The 17896-nt window shown below is 40.4% G+C and overlaps 1 protein-coding gene across 1 annotated transcript; it reads right to left on the bottom strand.

The window, feature by feature from the left end:
- Positions 1–468: 468 nt before the first annotated feature.
- Positions 469–1548, bottom strand: LOC113272023 (EP1-like glycoprotein 2). The gene has a single exon (XM_026521939.1). It carries the CDS (start codon positions 1546–1548, stop codon positions 469–471), a length of 1080 nt encoding a protein of 359 aa, XP_026377724.1.
- Between the last annotated feature and the right edge of the window lie 16348 nt (positions 1549–17896).

Here is a 17896-nt window from a genome sequence, read left to right as displayed (position 1 = left end):
GAGTCTAATTCCCTACGAGAAAAGGTTTTAAGTCGGATCTTTGTAAGGCTACCTAGGAGAACCATCTCAATTTGTAGGTGTGTATGCAAGACCTGGCGTGCTCTACTTTCGAACCCAGAATTTCTTAACGATCACCTAAAGTTCTCATTGGGGTGCTTCGATGAGTAGAAACCATCCTCCAATATAAGGATGGTATGATTTACTATTCTAGCTGGTGCAAGTGATTTTGCTTATAATTATTTTTATCCGTAGATTCTTCAAGATGTATCTCGTTATTTCTTTCTTTCTTTTCCTCTTTTTTTTTTTTTTTTGGATTAATAATAATAAACAGTGTGAAGCAAAAAATTACTTGGGAATGGGAATTTGATCTGCGAATATCCGAGACACCAAGCAAACTCTTATTCATGAGTTGCTCAGTCTCTAGTTATTGACTTTTACTAGTATTTGAATTAATGACTGAGGCCGTTGTTAGAATCTCGATGGTGGTGGCGGGGTATAACCAGATGGCTCCTCATATGGTGGCGGGTTATAACCCGATGGCCCCTCGTATGTTGGTGGTGTATAAGGTGGTGACCCCCCATTATGCACCTTTCCAAAATACGCATAATCTTTAGCCCACAAAGAATAAGAATCCATTTCATAGAATGTATAACCTGCAAGATCACCATCTGATTCTAACCTGAGAAATGAATGTTCATAGCGGTAATTAATTTTCGTGAGTGTAACTTTCCTTGAATTAGTACCAGCTGGTTTTGGCTGAACTCCTTTTGGATTTGCCAAACCTAGAGTTAACAAATAAGTAGTAGTTTGCGGTTGTTCATGCATTGAATCAAATGTTACATTTAGAAGACCCGTTGCCTCCCAGCCGCCTCTTTTCTGTGAATTTTGATACAGGATGAATCCGTTCTTGTCGATCACAGCGCTGAAAGAACCATCGCGACTGTTCTTATCTGATGTACGACTGACGAGTTTCTTACCACCCATGAGGTTAAGTGATTGACCTCTTACAATAGTATTAGTCGGGTGCTGGAAACTTTGCCAAATAAACCTTCCTTTTTTATCGTGAAGTACAAAATTCCCATTACGCTGCATAGACATACCGGTAACACCTTTGTTGGCTGTTTTAGTTTGCCAAACTATACGACCATCAACATCTGCAAGCACCAAGTTACCATCAGTGCCGAAAGTTAGAGTGGAATTTTCACGAACTGGGTTGTTGTTGTTAGCACCCCAAATCCAAAATGTTTCTGACTGATCATTAGGAAGATTGGCACCTATGCCAAGAACATGTGCATCAGGAGTAGTGTTGTAGAACATTAGCCCATATGGGTAACTAAGAACATTATTTTCACCGGTTTCAATAAAACGATAATCTGCCCAATATTCCACATTCAATCCTTCAAACTCGCCTTGGACAACGTAGCGGAAAGTTTTGTTTTGAGGCACTTTAGATTGAGTATCAAAAGTCCGAGCAGATTGAACTAGAACATTGGAACACAAGAGGATAATGAAGAACACGAAGAAGTAGAAAGGATTTGGAAAAACCATTATTGAAGCATAGAAAGGTTGAAATAACTGTTTTGAGTGAATGTTGAATAACAAAGTGCACCTATTTATGGCAAACATAATTAGCTCGAAGAAGCACCGACAAATTTGCAACATATATCGCTCTATCATGTGCAACCATTAATATATAAACAGAACTCAAACGCAGTATTTTAACTCTACTGGATTGACTTTTCGATTTATAATGTCAAGTTGAGCTTATTATAATGTTTAGTTGAATAACAAATCAGTCATGCTAAGATTCTGTTCATGTATCATGTTACATTTCAGGTAAAACCTTTACTTGCGGTTTCCATTGCAACTTTCTTTAATTGCATTATTATACACCTAATTTATATTTTTAGTTCTCAATCTCAAAAATCCAAATCTAAAAAGAGAAGATGACCAAGGGGGTGGTGATACTTGATCTCATATATAGTTGACCCGCGCATTATGCCGGCCTACTACTATGTTGTGCTTGGGCCAGCTACAAATTTCGGAGTGGATAATACCGAGAACGTGTACGTATGAAATAATAGTACTAATGTTTCAACTAGGGTCTCATGGGGAAGGATTTTATAAATGACAGTATTTTCCAAGTTCAAATATGCTTTGTGTATTTCCTGCTGCTTGGGATATGAGCAACTTCTCGTAGGAAATTTCAGTAATACTAGGTTCAAAATCAAAGGGCGTATGTAGCTTGTACGCGCCGGAAAAAACTGTATGCAAAGATCGGTATCTCAACCACTATAGGAAAGCAATATTATGACACACCTCTATTATATATAGCATGGGCCAGCAGAAGCATAAAGCATCTTTCCAGCCATCCAGGGATATGCAATAGAGGATATTAACCAACATGCTAGCATATCCAAATAAATATTGGAGATCAGCCTTGATAAGGAAAATGTTAACCTCTAATGGCTCACTGTAAAACTTGCCTTTCCTAAGAGCGTCCACAGTGGTACGATCATAACCAAAGATCAAAGACCAAAACGAACGATCAAATTTGAGTTTAGTCTGGAGTGTCACGTTAAGGAAGTGGAGTATATTTAGTCGAGCGGATGTATAATCTACGCTTGCATGTGGAGCGTGCGTATAATGTTCGTCCCGAAGAGGCGTAGATATAGTTTACGCTGGTTGTGGGGCGTTGGTAAAGAATACGCTGGTTGTGGGGCGTACATATAGTTCACGCTCGGAGAAGGGACGTAGGTATAATCTACGCCTGGTGTGGCGAACGGGTAAATCAACGCCTCATTCAGGCGTACGTATAATCAACATTTTGTTTCACTCAGGAGAATGACTGAATCAACGCCTCATACAGGCGTACGTATAGTGTTTGACTTGTATTAACACACGTATTGAGCACGTGTGACATTAAAGCCCAGGCGAAGAGAAACCACCACGTATAGCCCACGTGTTCTGTTGGCCTTTACCCTAATCTTCTCCGTCGTCTTCTTTTCTTTTCTACCTCCTCTTTGTTTCTACCGCCCACAAACACAACTTCTAAACCAACACATCACAGTAACGAGAAGGAAAAGAAAAAAAAAACGAGATACTTGATGAATCCGGGTTACAAAAGAGGTATTTTTTTTCTTAATCTCTTTTGTTTTATCTATATTGTTGTATAATTTGTTTAGGGTTTTATTTGTTAAAATTAGTTTATATAAAATTGGGTTTTAACGAACAAATATGAATATGAAATTGGGTATGTGTGTTTTATGTTTTTAGAGACTAATATGTATGTGAAAAAAATCATATTTGCTACTTACGTAAATTTGGTTAAAAGAAATTTTAAAATAGTTATACAAGACCTAATTTGTGGGTTGAATAGATTTAAAATTTTTGGGTACCGTAAAAATTGGTAGTTACGTATATTATGTGTGTTATATATATAGAAGAGATGATTTGTTTGTATGTGAATATGGTTAAAAATAATTGAATTTGTATTGTTTTTTATTGAATTTTGAGGTGATTAATTTTAGTTGTTTTTTGGTTTATTTTTGATGTTCATGTGAATTAGGCAAAACATATCAAATTACAAGATTGATGGTGGGTTTGGATGTAGAATTTTAAAGGTGGAACTCATGGGTCCAGGGGATTTGCTAGAATTACGTTTCCATCTGTATGTTTAGTTGCCCGAATTCTTGGAATCATGTTTCCTACGGGATTCAGTTTTCCAGCAAATCCTCCATAAGATTTGATGGGAAACCTATCAAGGGATTAACATACCTTTTTTAAAAAACTCTAAATCTCATATATATGCTATTTTAAGATTTGAGTGTAATGCCAAACAGTACAAAGACGTATTGAGTTACCAAGTACAAAAAAACTCTATAAATCCTAGGAGTTTATATTGAGTTACCAAACACACAAGGAATTTACATGATTCTCAAAATTTGTAATCCCATTGGATTATAAATTTCTGGAAACGGTGAGTTCTGCAAACAAACCCATGTGTGGATGGAAGCAATTTTAGTAGTTCATTGGTAGATTTAGAGTTCCGACATATCAAACAAGTTCTAGCTCCTTTGGATAATTGTTTCTTAGAACTGCCTTGTGTAAATCATATATCGACTTAGGTATATCTCATCTCGTCACATATCCATGGTATCAAAAGAATTAATGAAATCTATATCGTCATAGATCAATCCCAGTGCATATTTTGATAAAATAAAAACAATTCAAATGATTTTATTAAAATAGTCGATCCCTCAGCATATTCTAATGAAATAGGAAAAAAGAATTCGAGGAATTAATATCAACACAAGTCAATCTCATAATATCTTCCAACATAGTTTAATCTCAAGCATATTCCAGTGAAATAGTAAGAATTTGAGGAACCAAAGAATCCGAACAACATACACTTATATCTCTCGAATAATGTCCTCAAACTGGACGACATCTCAAGATTTTTCTACTTTACAGTTTTTCTCGATAACAAACATTTTGATGTCTTATTTCCAAAATTACATATTTTCTCTTATCGTGTACAATTTACTCGTTATCTTGTTACTTTTACATCCATTCCAAGATTGTGCATATTTTATTAATTATACATGAATTATCTTTAAGAGAATTCTCTACAAATTTTCTTATAAATTCAATATTTATGTTTTTATTTTATTTTATAGAAATTCAATTTTTATGTTATTTCTCGGCCATTGAGAGTTAGCCTGACCTATTCTCTTATTTTCTTCTATACCTTGAGCAACAGATTGCTGAAACTGCATAGTGTTACGAGTTAACAAAGCAAGAGACTCTTCTAAACTCATAATCTTCTTATCCTAAGGGTTCTGAAACTGTGCCGGGGCTGAAGGATTCTTAGGATAGCCAAAACCTGGGGGAGCTTGAGAGTTACTAGACTGACCTTGATTCTGGCCCTTAGACCAAGAAAGGTTGGGATGGTTTCTCCAGCCAGGGTTATAGGTTTCTGAATAAGGCTCAAACTTCTGACGGTTATCAAATCTAGTGTTGTTATAAAGAGAATTTGCTTGCTCTTCAACAGTATGGTCTTCCCAAAAAGGCTCTATTCTACCACTAGTACCACTAGAATGACCTAATTCCAACGCTTCTAACCTTTTGGCTATGGATGCTATTTTAGCATCTGACTCATAGGATCCTTCTACCCTATTGACATTTCCTCTACTTAGAAGAATTGTTTTCTGGGGTTCCCTATTATTTTCCCATTGTTGGGTCTTATTGGCGATGTCATTAAAAAATGTCATCGCCTCATCAACAGTTTTATTCTCAAACCCACCTGTGCATAAGGACTCAATCATGGTCGTTGTTGAATAGTCTAAACCCTCGTAGAGGATCTGAACTAACCTAAACTTCTCTAAACCATGATGAGGACATTGAGAAATTAAGTCATTGAACCTTTCTAAATACCTATATAAATATTCTCCCTCTTGTTGAGCAAAAGTACAAATTTGTGTCCTAATAGACGATGTTTTGTGCCTTGGGAAAAACTTATGTATAAAGGCAGATGTAAGTTGTTCATAGGTTTCAATTGACTCAGAATCCAAACTATACAGCCAAGATTTGGCTTTATCTTTTAAGGAAAAGGGGAATAAGCTAAGTTTCAGCGCATCATCACTAAGGTTTTTAATTTTCAGAGTACTACATACTTCCTCAATTCCCTAACATGAAAATAGGGGTTCTTATTCTCTTTTCCTAAAAAGGTTGGGAGCATCTGTAAAGTCTCAGGTTTGAGTTCATAATTTACCTCGGTTTCAGCTAACTTGATACAAGACGGACGAGAGGTCCTAGTTGGGTTCAATAAAGCTTTTAAAGTTGCCATTTATGGCACTACCAAAGGACTAGGAGTACTTTCTTCACAAAGAAGCAGATTCTCAAAACTGAAGTTTCCAAAAACGGGGCTCTCTAAAGAAGAGTCTTCGAGCTCCCCGCCTTCACAAGAAGAACTACTAGGTTTATCACTAATCAGACGACCTAGAGTGTTTCTTTTCCAAGCCCGTTCTACCTTGGTCATACACTAGAAAAAACAAAACTAAAAAGAAAAGACCTAAAAGGGAAGGGAAGTTCTATGCAAACACAAACAAGGCTGACTCCACCACAACAAACCTACTGAATTCTAGCAAACAAAAAGCATGATGGCTCCACTTAGATTGTTTCTAGACCATCTTTTAATCCTTCGAAAGGGAATTCGTTACAATTTAAGCAAACCCCTCTGGAGTCAACCCGAGTCAAAGTAAGCTGAATTGAGGCGAGGGAAGCTCAGTGGATCTTTGATACCCAAGGCCTCACCGCTATCACAAGGCGGCGCAGTCACGCATTCAACTCACAGAGACTATCATGAACTTCGAAGTATGCTAAAAGAGTAACCAATATTTTTCGAATGACTTTCCTACTAAGCTCGTTACCCTATAGGTCTCGTTCTATTCCAAATTTGAAACTTAGGTTCGCATTTGGTTTCGTTTTCCTAAAGCGGGCAAGAAGGAAACGGTGATGAAATCCGAGTCCTTATCTTAATTTGGCCAGGCCTTGCCCTTTACTAGGAAATTAAAACAACCGTATTCAAATCATCAGCATATATTCACCTTAAGGCATACAATAAACCCGATGACAGGGGATTCGCGGGTGTTTCAAAAGCTTACCTCCCGTACCAGACGGGCGCAGATTCGCTGAAGTAGACTCGGGCCACGACTCCTATATCATGTGCGAACCCGAGGGGCCGAGACGATATTGTAATCGCCGTCCTTCCCTGCAAACAGTTTTATATTTAATGTACCCTTTCTTAGGGTTTAAAAAAAAAAAATAATTGTCAAGTCCAAAGTCCAAATAAAGTGCAAAAGAAAAGAAAAAAAATAATAATTACAAAAAATAGAAGGTCTCTAAAAAAAAAAAAAAAATCTCTTTTTTTTTTTAATTTTTCTTTCGCTCTTTTTCTTTTTTTTTTTCTTTGTCTTTTTCCTTCTCTTTGGCTTTAAGCTTTGATTCCAAGTCTTTAGTGTCCAACTTCAAACCTGTAATATAAAGACACACCCAAAGAAACGTAAAAAGAACAAATAAAATAAAAAAAACCTAAAAATTCTACCTAAGCACAAATCCCCGGCAGCGGCGCCAAAAATTGATGTTATCTCAAATATGTTGTAGTAAAGAGTTCGTTGAGGCTTGTGAAGGCAATGAATTCTATACTTAATAGAACTTAAAATATAGAAAACTTAACTCAAAATTGATTCCAAGTGATTGGAAAATAACCAAGACACTAGAATCCACTATTACACATGAATGATGTCAAATATTTCATAACTTTAATTATCCTTTTAATCCTTTATTTCTTAATCCACAAATAATCAAACATATTCTCAAAAATTAATTGTATCCCTTAAGCATAGATTATCTAACCAAAGCATAACCTATCTAATTGAATCACAACTAATGAAGAAAATTATGTAAACTTTTAAGAACTCTGCAAAAGCAGTGATTGAGTGAATTATAATTAAACACTAGAAAAAATGAAATAGTTACCCATTGTTCATGTGTGAATAGCTTCATCCATTTCCTTGGTTACGAGAGAATTATCCGCTCATCATGTTGGAAAACCTCTCAAAGAATTTCATTGATGCTCAAAAATGGTTTACAAATGATGAGAATATGAGAAATACGATAAAACCGGGTTTGTAACAATTATATTTGTTACAAAGCAGAGAACTACGACCCTCAGTGGCAAAATAAGACTGCTGCAGCGGTGTCACAAACGTTGTAGCAAATAAGTCTGCCTGATGTATGACCCACAGGTTTGAGTCGTTATTATTGTAGAAAAACGACTGCTGGTGCAGGTCCGTTCTTCGTGTTCTTCAATGGTAGCAGCAGCAGCAGGTGGTCTCTCTGCAAGTTCGATTTTTTTGACTCTGTGGTGCTCTAAACTTCTCCCCATCTCTCCGCCCCCATTCTCTATGATCCCCTCAGCATATTTATACTCCTTAGCCCCATTTAATTACGCCAAAATTCTCAATATTCTTCATTAAACTCGGCAGTTAAAGAAAATATTTTCCGGATATTTTTCTTCATCCGAGCATCTGCAGCTGTCCAACATTCCTTATTTTCTTTCTACACGGTCCAGAGTGTTGCTAGAGTCATCATACACGAGCAGAACACGCATAAATCATCAAAAACTCGTGAATTATTCTTCTCATGCACGGGCTGCCCTGTTTTCTTGTCACGGATTTCCCAGCCAATTTTGATCGAAACAAACACCCATACCAGCTTTGTGAGGACATATCACAACTGTCCATTAAGTTCCAGCCCTTTAGTCTACCCAGAAATCCTTCAAATTTCGATCGAAAAATTTACCAGAGAGCTGCTCTTTTTTCCCGCCAATTTTTAAGTTCAAACGAAGAAGGTGGTGTCCCCCTAACCAGATGTGGGGTGCGGATAGCAGCTGCCTGTTTTGGGGGTGACCTGGGGTTCCCCTTAGTAATTGATGTGCCCCTTAGTAATTGAGGTCCCCCTTAACCAAATCTGGGCTCCGTATAGCAAGTGTCCTCCGGGGGTGTTCCGAGTGATTTTTCAAACAATATTTATTTTCCAAAAATACCTAAAAATACACAAAACACCATAATAAGAACGAAAACGAGTACCAACAATACGAAACATTGAGGACAATTTAGGAACATAAATGCGCCTATCACGCAACACTTGGCCAGGGCTTCCATACCGCAGAAGTGTTCGGTTCACTCCTCCGATTGCTATGACGGTTCAACTGATCCTGCGGCTCATCTTCGATATTATAATCGAATGATGGCATGTTGGGATAACGAAGACTCCATACTGTGCAGATACTTCCTCTCAAGTTTAAAAGGGTTCGCGTTGTCATGGTTTGATAACTTTCCATCAAACTCCATCGACTCCTACGACCAACTCACATAAAAATTTCTAGCAACATACATGTACAACAAGGTTGTCAATACAGGCATGGACAAGCTATTCTCGCTGGAGATGAAATACAAAGAGACCATCATAGAATATACTGATAGATATCATAAGATTTTCCAAGCTATTGGCAACGTAGATCCCGTGGTTAGTATCAACTGCTACAAATGGAGATGGACAGGATGAGTCCTTTGTTTGTCGAGATCCACGGAACCATCCCAACCACCGAAGGAGATCTCCGAATAATCATAGAAAAGCATGCTAGGTTAGAAGAAATTCAGCGTGAAAATCCCAGAGCTCATACTCAACGTCCCACACGCACAAATTCCGTGGATCAAGCCAGCAGGTCCAAAAGAGGAATCACAGAAGAGCGTCGCAACGAAGAAAGGAAAGAACGAAGGGATGATAGACGAAAAGATGATTGAAAATTTGAAGATCAAGTCTATACCAAGCTGAATACTAGTTATTCGCGCATCTTGAGAGAAATCAAGGGGAGAGAGAACCTCGATTGGCCATGGTCCAAGGGAAAGCAGCCTCCTAGATCAGAAAAATCCAAGGAATACTGTGAATACCACTGTTTCAACGGTCAAACAGAAAAGTGCAAAAATCTCAAGATAATGATTCAAAAACTAATCGACGCAGGAGACCTGAAATAATATATACAGAAGATTGATAACGAAGATAGAACCAAGAGAGGCAAGCAGGTTCAATTACCGGAAGGCAACCACACCCTCAACACGATTTCATGTTCAAAGATTCAAGGACTATCCATAACCGCCCAGATTGGGAAGAGATTGAGAAAACAATTCGAAGATTATTGTGAGCTTTATAAGATCGATGGGAAAGAGGTAAATGAGCACGAAAAATGGATGGACGCGCCCATGACTTTCGATGCAGACGATGTGGAAGAAGACATGGAAGACCATAATGATCCTTTAGTCCTCACACTCCCAATAGCAGGGTGCAATGTCAAGAAAATTCTCATCGATGGAGGAAGCTCGGTCAACGTCCTGTTCTATGACACGTTCAAGCGTATGGAACTCAACGACGAGCAACTGCTGTCATCTTACTACACCATCTACGGATTCAACGGCGCAGCTACAAAGCCCCTAGGGGACATTGTCTTGCAAGTAGACGCGGGGCCCATGAAAGTGGATACTCGATTAAGCATCGTAGATGCACCTTCACCCTACAATGCCATCATCGGAAGAAGTTGGGTTGACAATCTCAAGGGAGTAGCTGCAACCTACCATCAATATCTCAAATTCCCAACACCTCTGGGAGTCATGGAAATTAAAAGAGACCAAGTAACTGCGCGGGAATGTAAGACCTTACAAAATCAGATCAATAATGAGCAGGAAGAGAAGCACCAGTCCCGAAGAGCCAAAAATAAGAAAACCATAGATGCATATCTGGAAGAAATCTCCGGAAAAAGCCTTCTGAACGTAAGCACCACGGGAAGCGCAGATGCAAGCACCTCCGCGACAAAAGAAGACAGAGAGCCTACCAAATAGCAATTAGAGAATGTTCCTCTCTTGGGGGAACCAAAACCCACGTTTACACCCGTCGAAGCAGCTAAAGAAGTCAATATAGGTACTGAGGGAAACCCGAAGATAATCAAAATAGGCACCTTGATGGATGAAGAAAGAGAAGCCGCGCTAATCAAACTTTTAAAGGAATACGCGGACATTTTTGCTTGGAAATTGGGGGACATGCCGGGAATTGACCCAAATTTAGTTCATCACGAACTTCGAATAAAACCAGGTACCCTCCCTTTTAGGCAGAAGGTGCGCAAAGTGGCTCCAGAATACCATTGAGCAGTTGAAGTGGAACTCCGCAAACTATTGGACGCAGGATTCATCAAAGAAGTCAAGTACCCAACATGGATCTCTAGCATGGTCATCGTACCGAAGAAAAATGGCGGAGTAAGGATATGCATCGACTTCACCAACCTTAATAAATCTTGCCCAAAAGATAGCTATCCACTGCCAAGCATTGACCAACTTGTTGAGGAAGTCGAAGGATACGAAGAAATGTCATTTATGGATGGATACTCTGGATACAACCAATTATTCCTAGCAGAAGAAGATCAGCAAGATACAGCATTCTATACACCGCACGACCTCTATTGCTATGTAAAAATGCCCTTTGGACTTCGAAACGCAGGGGAAACCTACCAAAGAATGGTGGATGCAATTTTCAAATCGTGGATTGGAAGTACACTGGAAGTATATTTGGATGATATGCTCGTCAAAAGAAAGCTGCGCAAAGATCATCACCAAGACCTAAAAGATATTTTCCAAGCAATGAGAGAGCACAACATGAAGGTAAACCCAGAGAAGTGCACTTTTGGTGTAACTTCCGGAAAGTTCCTCGGATATTTGGTGACGAAGAGGGGCATTGAGGTCGATCCCGCTAAAATTGAAGCCATCGTAAGAATTCCATCCCCAAAGAACTTAAAAGAGGTTCAGAAACTCAATGGTTCACTGGCTTTCAAAATATCAAAGAATACCTAGCTGAGATCTCTATACTACAAAACCAGACCCCGATGAAGTGTTGGCACTATACATAGCAGCAACAGAAGATGCAGTCAGCGCAATATTGGTTAAAACCAACACGAAGATAGCGTAGCCCATCTATTACATCAGCAAGACTCTGAACGCAGCAGAGAGGAACTACACGAAGATCGAGCAGCTCTGAAACTCAGAACTTACTTTTTGACTCACTACGTCCGCGTCCCATGCAAAGCTCCGCTAGAAGCAGTCCTTAAACACGCAGGGAAAGTAGGAAGAATTGCAAAATGGAATACTCACCTAGATCAATTCAATATCAACCATGAGCTACAGCACTCTCAGAAGTCACAAGTATTAGCAGATTTCCTAGCAGACTTACCGTTGGATAACTACGAAGAAGTCATCATCGAAGGACGGAAGGCAGCAGGAATACCAGAAATGGACGAAGGTAAAGACCCTATAGACATCTTGGAACCAAAAAATCCTAGGCAATGGGAAGTCTTCGTATATGGTTAGAAAAATAAAGAAGGGGCGGGGATAGGCATCGTAATTACCACCCCAACAAGAGACAGGATCATACATGCTTTCAGGTTAGAATTCAAGGGTCATACCAATAACATAGTTGAATATGAAGCAGTAGTGCATGCCCTTCAGTTGATAATAGAAATGGGCATAACTGACGTGCGTCTGACAAGCGATTCGCAGTTGGTCATCCGACAAATAGGGTTGCAATATAATGTTTATGACAGAACATTGTCAGCATACATGGAATTGGTGCAAACACTGGCATCACAAATTCCAAACATCAAATTCCGACACCTGACAAGGAAGGAGCTCAGGCACCTGGACGCCCTGGCCTACATATCATCGATGCTCAGAAACGAGGATGTCAAAGCAATCAAAGTAACCAGGATTTACGAACCTTCAATTGATATTCAATAATTCTGCGCTGCACAGCAAGGAAACAACGCAGAAGAAGATATTGCAGATGATGACGCGAGAGAATTCATCGCGGATGATTTCCAAGAAGATGACATCATGACTAAGGCAGACCAAGATGAAGACTTCAGCAAAAAAGAAGATTGGAGATCTGAGATTCATCTTTTCCTAAAAGAAGAAATACTACCCTCGGATCTAAAGCAAGCCAGGAAAATACAGTCAAAGGCAGGAAGATATGATCTGAGAAAAGAGATTTTGTATAAAAAATCTTTTCTCACACCGTTATTATGCTACCTATCCAGATCCGAAGGCCATTTTATTTTGAAAGACATACACCGCGGCGACGCAGGCAATCAATACGGAATGAGATCCTTAGCAGATAAGGCGAAAACTCAAGGATATTACTGGCCAACAATGATACGAGACGCTGCAAGAATGTCACGAAGATGCGAAGAATGCCAGTGTTTCGCCAAAAAAATCCACGCACCCGCAACAATGTTGAACCCAGTAGACAGCCCTTGGTCATTCTCAAAATGGGGCATAGACATCGTGGGTCCCCTAATCGAAGGATCAGGGAAGAGAAAAACTTTTATAGTGATCACAGACTATTTCAGCAAATGGGTAGAGGCTAAATCCCTGGCAAGGATTCAAGACCCAGATGTCTTCACATTCATCTTTCAAAACATCATTTGCAGGTTTGGCATACCAGCTGAGATTGTATCTGACAATGGAAAGCAATTCCAGGGAAAAAACATCGACTTACTCTTCGATACTTTCAAAATTCGAAAGAACAAGTCAACACCAATTTACCCTCAAAGCAATGGTCAGGCAGAAGCCACAAACAAAACCCTCGCACTCATCCTCAAAAAGCAGTTAGACGAATACAAGAAGTGTTGGTGCGAGCAACTACACAACGTTTTGTGGGCTTATAGGACAACTCGAAGATCAACCACGGGAGAATCCCCATTCTTACTCACCTATGGAGTCGAATCTATTATCCCAACAGAAATAATCATGCCAACTACGAAGACTGATGCATGGGAGAAGAACCTCACAGCGGACATGATGTTGGAAAGGTTGGATGATCTAGAAGAGACGAGGGAGGCAGCACTACAAAAAATGGAAAACTATCAAAGGAAACTAGCAAGGAAGTACAATAAGAGGGTTAATCTTAGAAATTTCGTAGAAGGGCAATATGTGCTGAGCACCATTCCCCTATACCAACGAGAAAAGAAATGGGGAAATTAGCACCAACATGGGGGGACCCTTCGTCATACATGATATTGCAGGAAATGGATCTTATTATCTGCGCAACCTAAAAGGGGAGATCCTCAGACAACCATGGAATGCAAAATATCTCAAGCCATACTACCCGTAGAAAGCAACGCAGACCTTCACCTCAACCTATCAATCAAGCAAACTTTTGGCAAAAAATAGTCAAAATACATGGAGCAACATAGTAACAAGACGACCGCGTGTAAATACAACACCTCACGAGAACCCTACACCTGTAAATACAGAGAAATGACCTCCGCGTCAATACTTCATTCTCCTGTTTTTTTCTATTTACTACCTCAGAGGTTCCATCAATGGAATTCTTCTAAATGTAACTCAACAAACTGAATAGACACTTTAACCCTCTTTCACCCGTGGACGTAGACATTCTGCTGTCGAACCACGTAAATACTTGTGTTAATTGTTTTTTTATTTTACTTGGGGAAAGTAGTCACCTACAATCTCTCGGGACTCCCTTATCAGCGTCTATAAGTGTAGGACCATGGGGAAGGCATCCAGTAGAAAGAGATACCCAACCAATCTTATGGCAACGGGTTGACGGAATGAATGTACATTCCCAACAACTCATATCCTAGAATGCTGCCCCGACCCCCACCGTCTGGGAATCCTCTGGCCCAGGATTAGCCAGCGGGGTGAAAGGTCTCAAGACGTTCACGAAGATACACATATCTTCGGGTTCGCACTCAAACACTTCGCTATCCTTGATTACATTTAGTTATATTCCAAATTAACCGTAACAATACTTAAAAGGAAATCGGACAACACAGATAAAAATTAAAACAATGATCAATTCATTAAAAGTTGATTACAGGCTTGGCAATGATACGCGGTAACAAAAATATACAAAAGGAATCTCACGAAGCCTTATAATCAACAAAGATCAACTTTCTACAATAATCTACTTGGATAGTTCAACCCCACCAGCAGGTTTAGCAATCTTCCCCTTCTGCGATGAAGGTACGCTCCCACCCGAGGAAGGCCCTGAAGAACCAGATGTAGGAGGCGGGGGTTTCTCACAGCGCGGATAGCCCTTGATAAGGCCATGCTCGGTCTTAAGATCATACTCGATGCTGTCCAGAATCTTGTTAGTCTCTTCCACTAGTTGACATCGAGCCTTGTACGTAATAACAGTATTCATCATCTCAGCCTTTGACAACAACGAGGAAAGGCGACTCACTTCTTTCGAAGCGGCTTGGGCAGCCTCGTCCCTTGCTGTAGCTAAACCTTCGTGATAATTAATCTAGATTTCCTGATGCGCTAATTTAGATTCAGCCTTCGCAAGCTCTTCATTTGTAGTGCGAAGCTGTCCCTGGAGCTCTGCAAGGAAAAGAAAAATGCAGATGGTTAGGTCCAGGAAATTACAGAATCGCACTCGATAATATAAGCATATACCTTCGACTATCGACGAAGCTATTTCATATTCGTTAACAACAGCATCACGGGCTTCATCAAGAAAGTCATACTCAGCTGACAACTTCTTATAATCCGCTTGAAGGGTTGAAAGAGTGTACTGACTCGCATCTAATTCTACATGTTTCCTTGAATCCAAATGACGAAGATGGTTGACCTCGTTGTTTAATTCCTCCATACCCTTGTTGAGCCTATACATATTTACTTCAAGATTCCTCTCAGACTCAGCTTGGCGTACCACATCAGCCCTAGATGCAGCTAAAGCTTTTCTAAGAGCGCCAGCCTCAGCCCTAGCGTCATCTCTCTCCCTAGCAAGACGTTGAATGTAATCTCTAACATCAGAATAATGAGAAGAACGAGCTTGACGCAATTCTTCTTCCAAGAGATTGATTCTAGATTCTACAGATGAGACTTGTTCTCGGGATTCAAGAAGATTATCACGCGTCCACAACAACGTTCCATTAAACAAACGACGATCATTGTTATATTTGTTATGCATATCAACCATTTGGAATCGATGCCCCGCCACTCCTCTGCCAGAGCATTATGTTCATCGGCACGAGCATTCCACTTATCAGCCTCGCTCTTTATCTTCTCTACCAACTCTGCGATGCGAGATTTTTGACGTTGACGCTCATTCCGAAGCCATACTAACTCGGGAACTCCACCCACTGAAGATAGGGTGGGGGAGGGAGACTCAGACAGAATACTAATTACAGTAAAGGACAACAACAAGGAAGAGAAAACGGATAATCGAACCTGTAACATCTGAAGAATTCTTCTTAGCCTCTTCCAACTCACTACGAGCCATAGCAAGTTCCAAGCTTAGCTTATCCTCCTCCTTGCCTTGTTTCTCCTTAGCCTTGAGGAGACTCTTCAACTCACCTATCTCCCTATCCCTATCAGAGATAACAGCCTCAGCCGCGGTAAGCTCCTCTTCCCGAAGACGAAGCTTAGCTTCCAACTTGAGGAATTTGGCCTTAAAAAACTGGTACAACATGTGGTTGCAATGCTCACTCCTCATCACATGCGAATCATAAATTAGAACACCCAGACTCTAAAATTGTTAAATAATCGACACAAGGTGAAATGATAAGAGAACTCACTTCTAACATCCGATGTTGGGGATATCCATACTGATACCCATCATCCAAGGCCATCATGTCAACAATAGTCGAGGGAGCGTCGATCACTAGAGAAGCCTCCAAGGCCGAAGATTCTTATCCCACGCTTCTGCGACCTGGTCCTTGGGAGACAATTACATCATCTTACGGGTATATGCACCAGATTTCTTCTCACCCTCCACCATATGAGCTGGATTGGGTACGAACATCAAATTTTTCTTTTTGAACCAAGCTAAGATGGCGTCATCACCCTCAAGGATGAATGACTGAGGAAAATCATCTCCAGAAGACCCAACTGAGGCCCCACCCATATCTGTGAACTTAGCACCCGAAGAGTTCGAGGCTACTACCGTATCCAAATATGGAAGATTTCTAGCACCGCTCCCCTCTGGAATATCACTAGCATTCAAGACTCCCTTTCCCTTTCCATCCGCCTTGCTAGAGTTACCAAGCACATTCCAATCATCGTTTGGGGAAAGCAGGTTGAACTTAGAATCCAGGCCCAGGGCAGCGTTCATATCAAAACCATTCCCCGCAGAGTAAATCCGGCCAAAGTAAAACTCCTGAGACACAGCGGGAATTTCATCACCAACACCCTTATCACCAAGAGCAATGTTATCATCACCAGCATCGCTGCAACCCGCGGGATTATCTTCGGCACCAGCACCATGGCCACCTGCGGGATTAATTTCACCACCAATACCGCTGCCACCAACGGTAGTATTACCTTCAACAAATTATTTATCATCATGGCCTAGAGGGGATGTATCAGTACGCTCCTCCCTATCAGACATATCTTCATCCCCTCGACAGGACTATTAACTTCTTCATGAATCTCCGCCTCCTCGATTGTTGCGGTGGTGGACTGCTTGGGATTTATCCTCCTCTTCTTCGTCGCTTAAAAAGACAAGGCATATAAGAATAAAAATCCTTGGCTTTGAAAATAATTAAAACTGCCTCAACTAAACAAGGACAAGGCATATGGAAATCTTACCTTGACAACCGCAGCATTCTTCGTCTGAAGATCAGCATCGGAACTCTTTTCGTCATCTCCATCAACAACATCGAGGGCATATTGGAATTTCATGCCCTCAAAATTCAAATGCCAAGGAAGGAAATTCCCATAACGAGCAGGAGGAGCCTCACGTATCTGGCTATCTGCGGTACGACGTCATCCTTGCGGACCTGGAACCCACCCCCAAGCCCAGGGACCAACAACCTCAATAACAGTCGCGTGAAACTCATAATCATGATCACGCTTGATCCACTCACAAGTAGGAAACACCAATTTGTTAGTAGAATTCTCTGTACCCGGAACGTACTTCACCTTAGCACCACTTACTTCACTCAGAAGACGGATCTCACCACGCGGAGCGGCAATATTACGAAGACTCACACTCCACGGTTTACGATTCCTACTGTTAACATAGTCACCAAAAGACTTGTTAAAATTCTCAGGCGTATACCACTCCCTTTCTTCAGGTTTGGGAACATAAAGGGTCATCATTGTCTCTCATTTGCTCCGAAGATAACATTCCCTCAGTGCACGAAGATAATTCCCATGAAGTTGAGAAATAGAGCGACAGTGAGTGTTCTTCTAAGAGCCCTCTCGACCAGACAGCACATCATAATAAAAGGAATCCCCAGACTTGTACAAATGCAACATAAGAC

The sequence above is a fragment of the Papaver somniferum genome, chromosome 4 (genome assembly GCF_003573695.1).
Source record: "Papaver somniferum cultivar HN1 chromosome 4, ASM357369v1, whole genome shotgun sequence".
Taxonomy (NCBI): Eukaryota; Viridiplantae; Streptophyta; class Magnoliopsida; order Ranunculales; family Papaveraceae; genus Papaver; species Papaver somniferum.
Note: the sequence above shows the minus strand (reverse complement) of the source record. Positions and strands in the feature narration are given on the sequence as shown.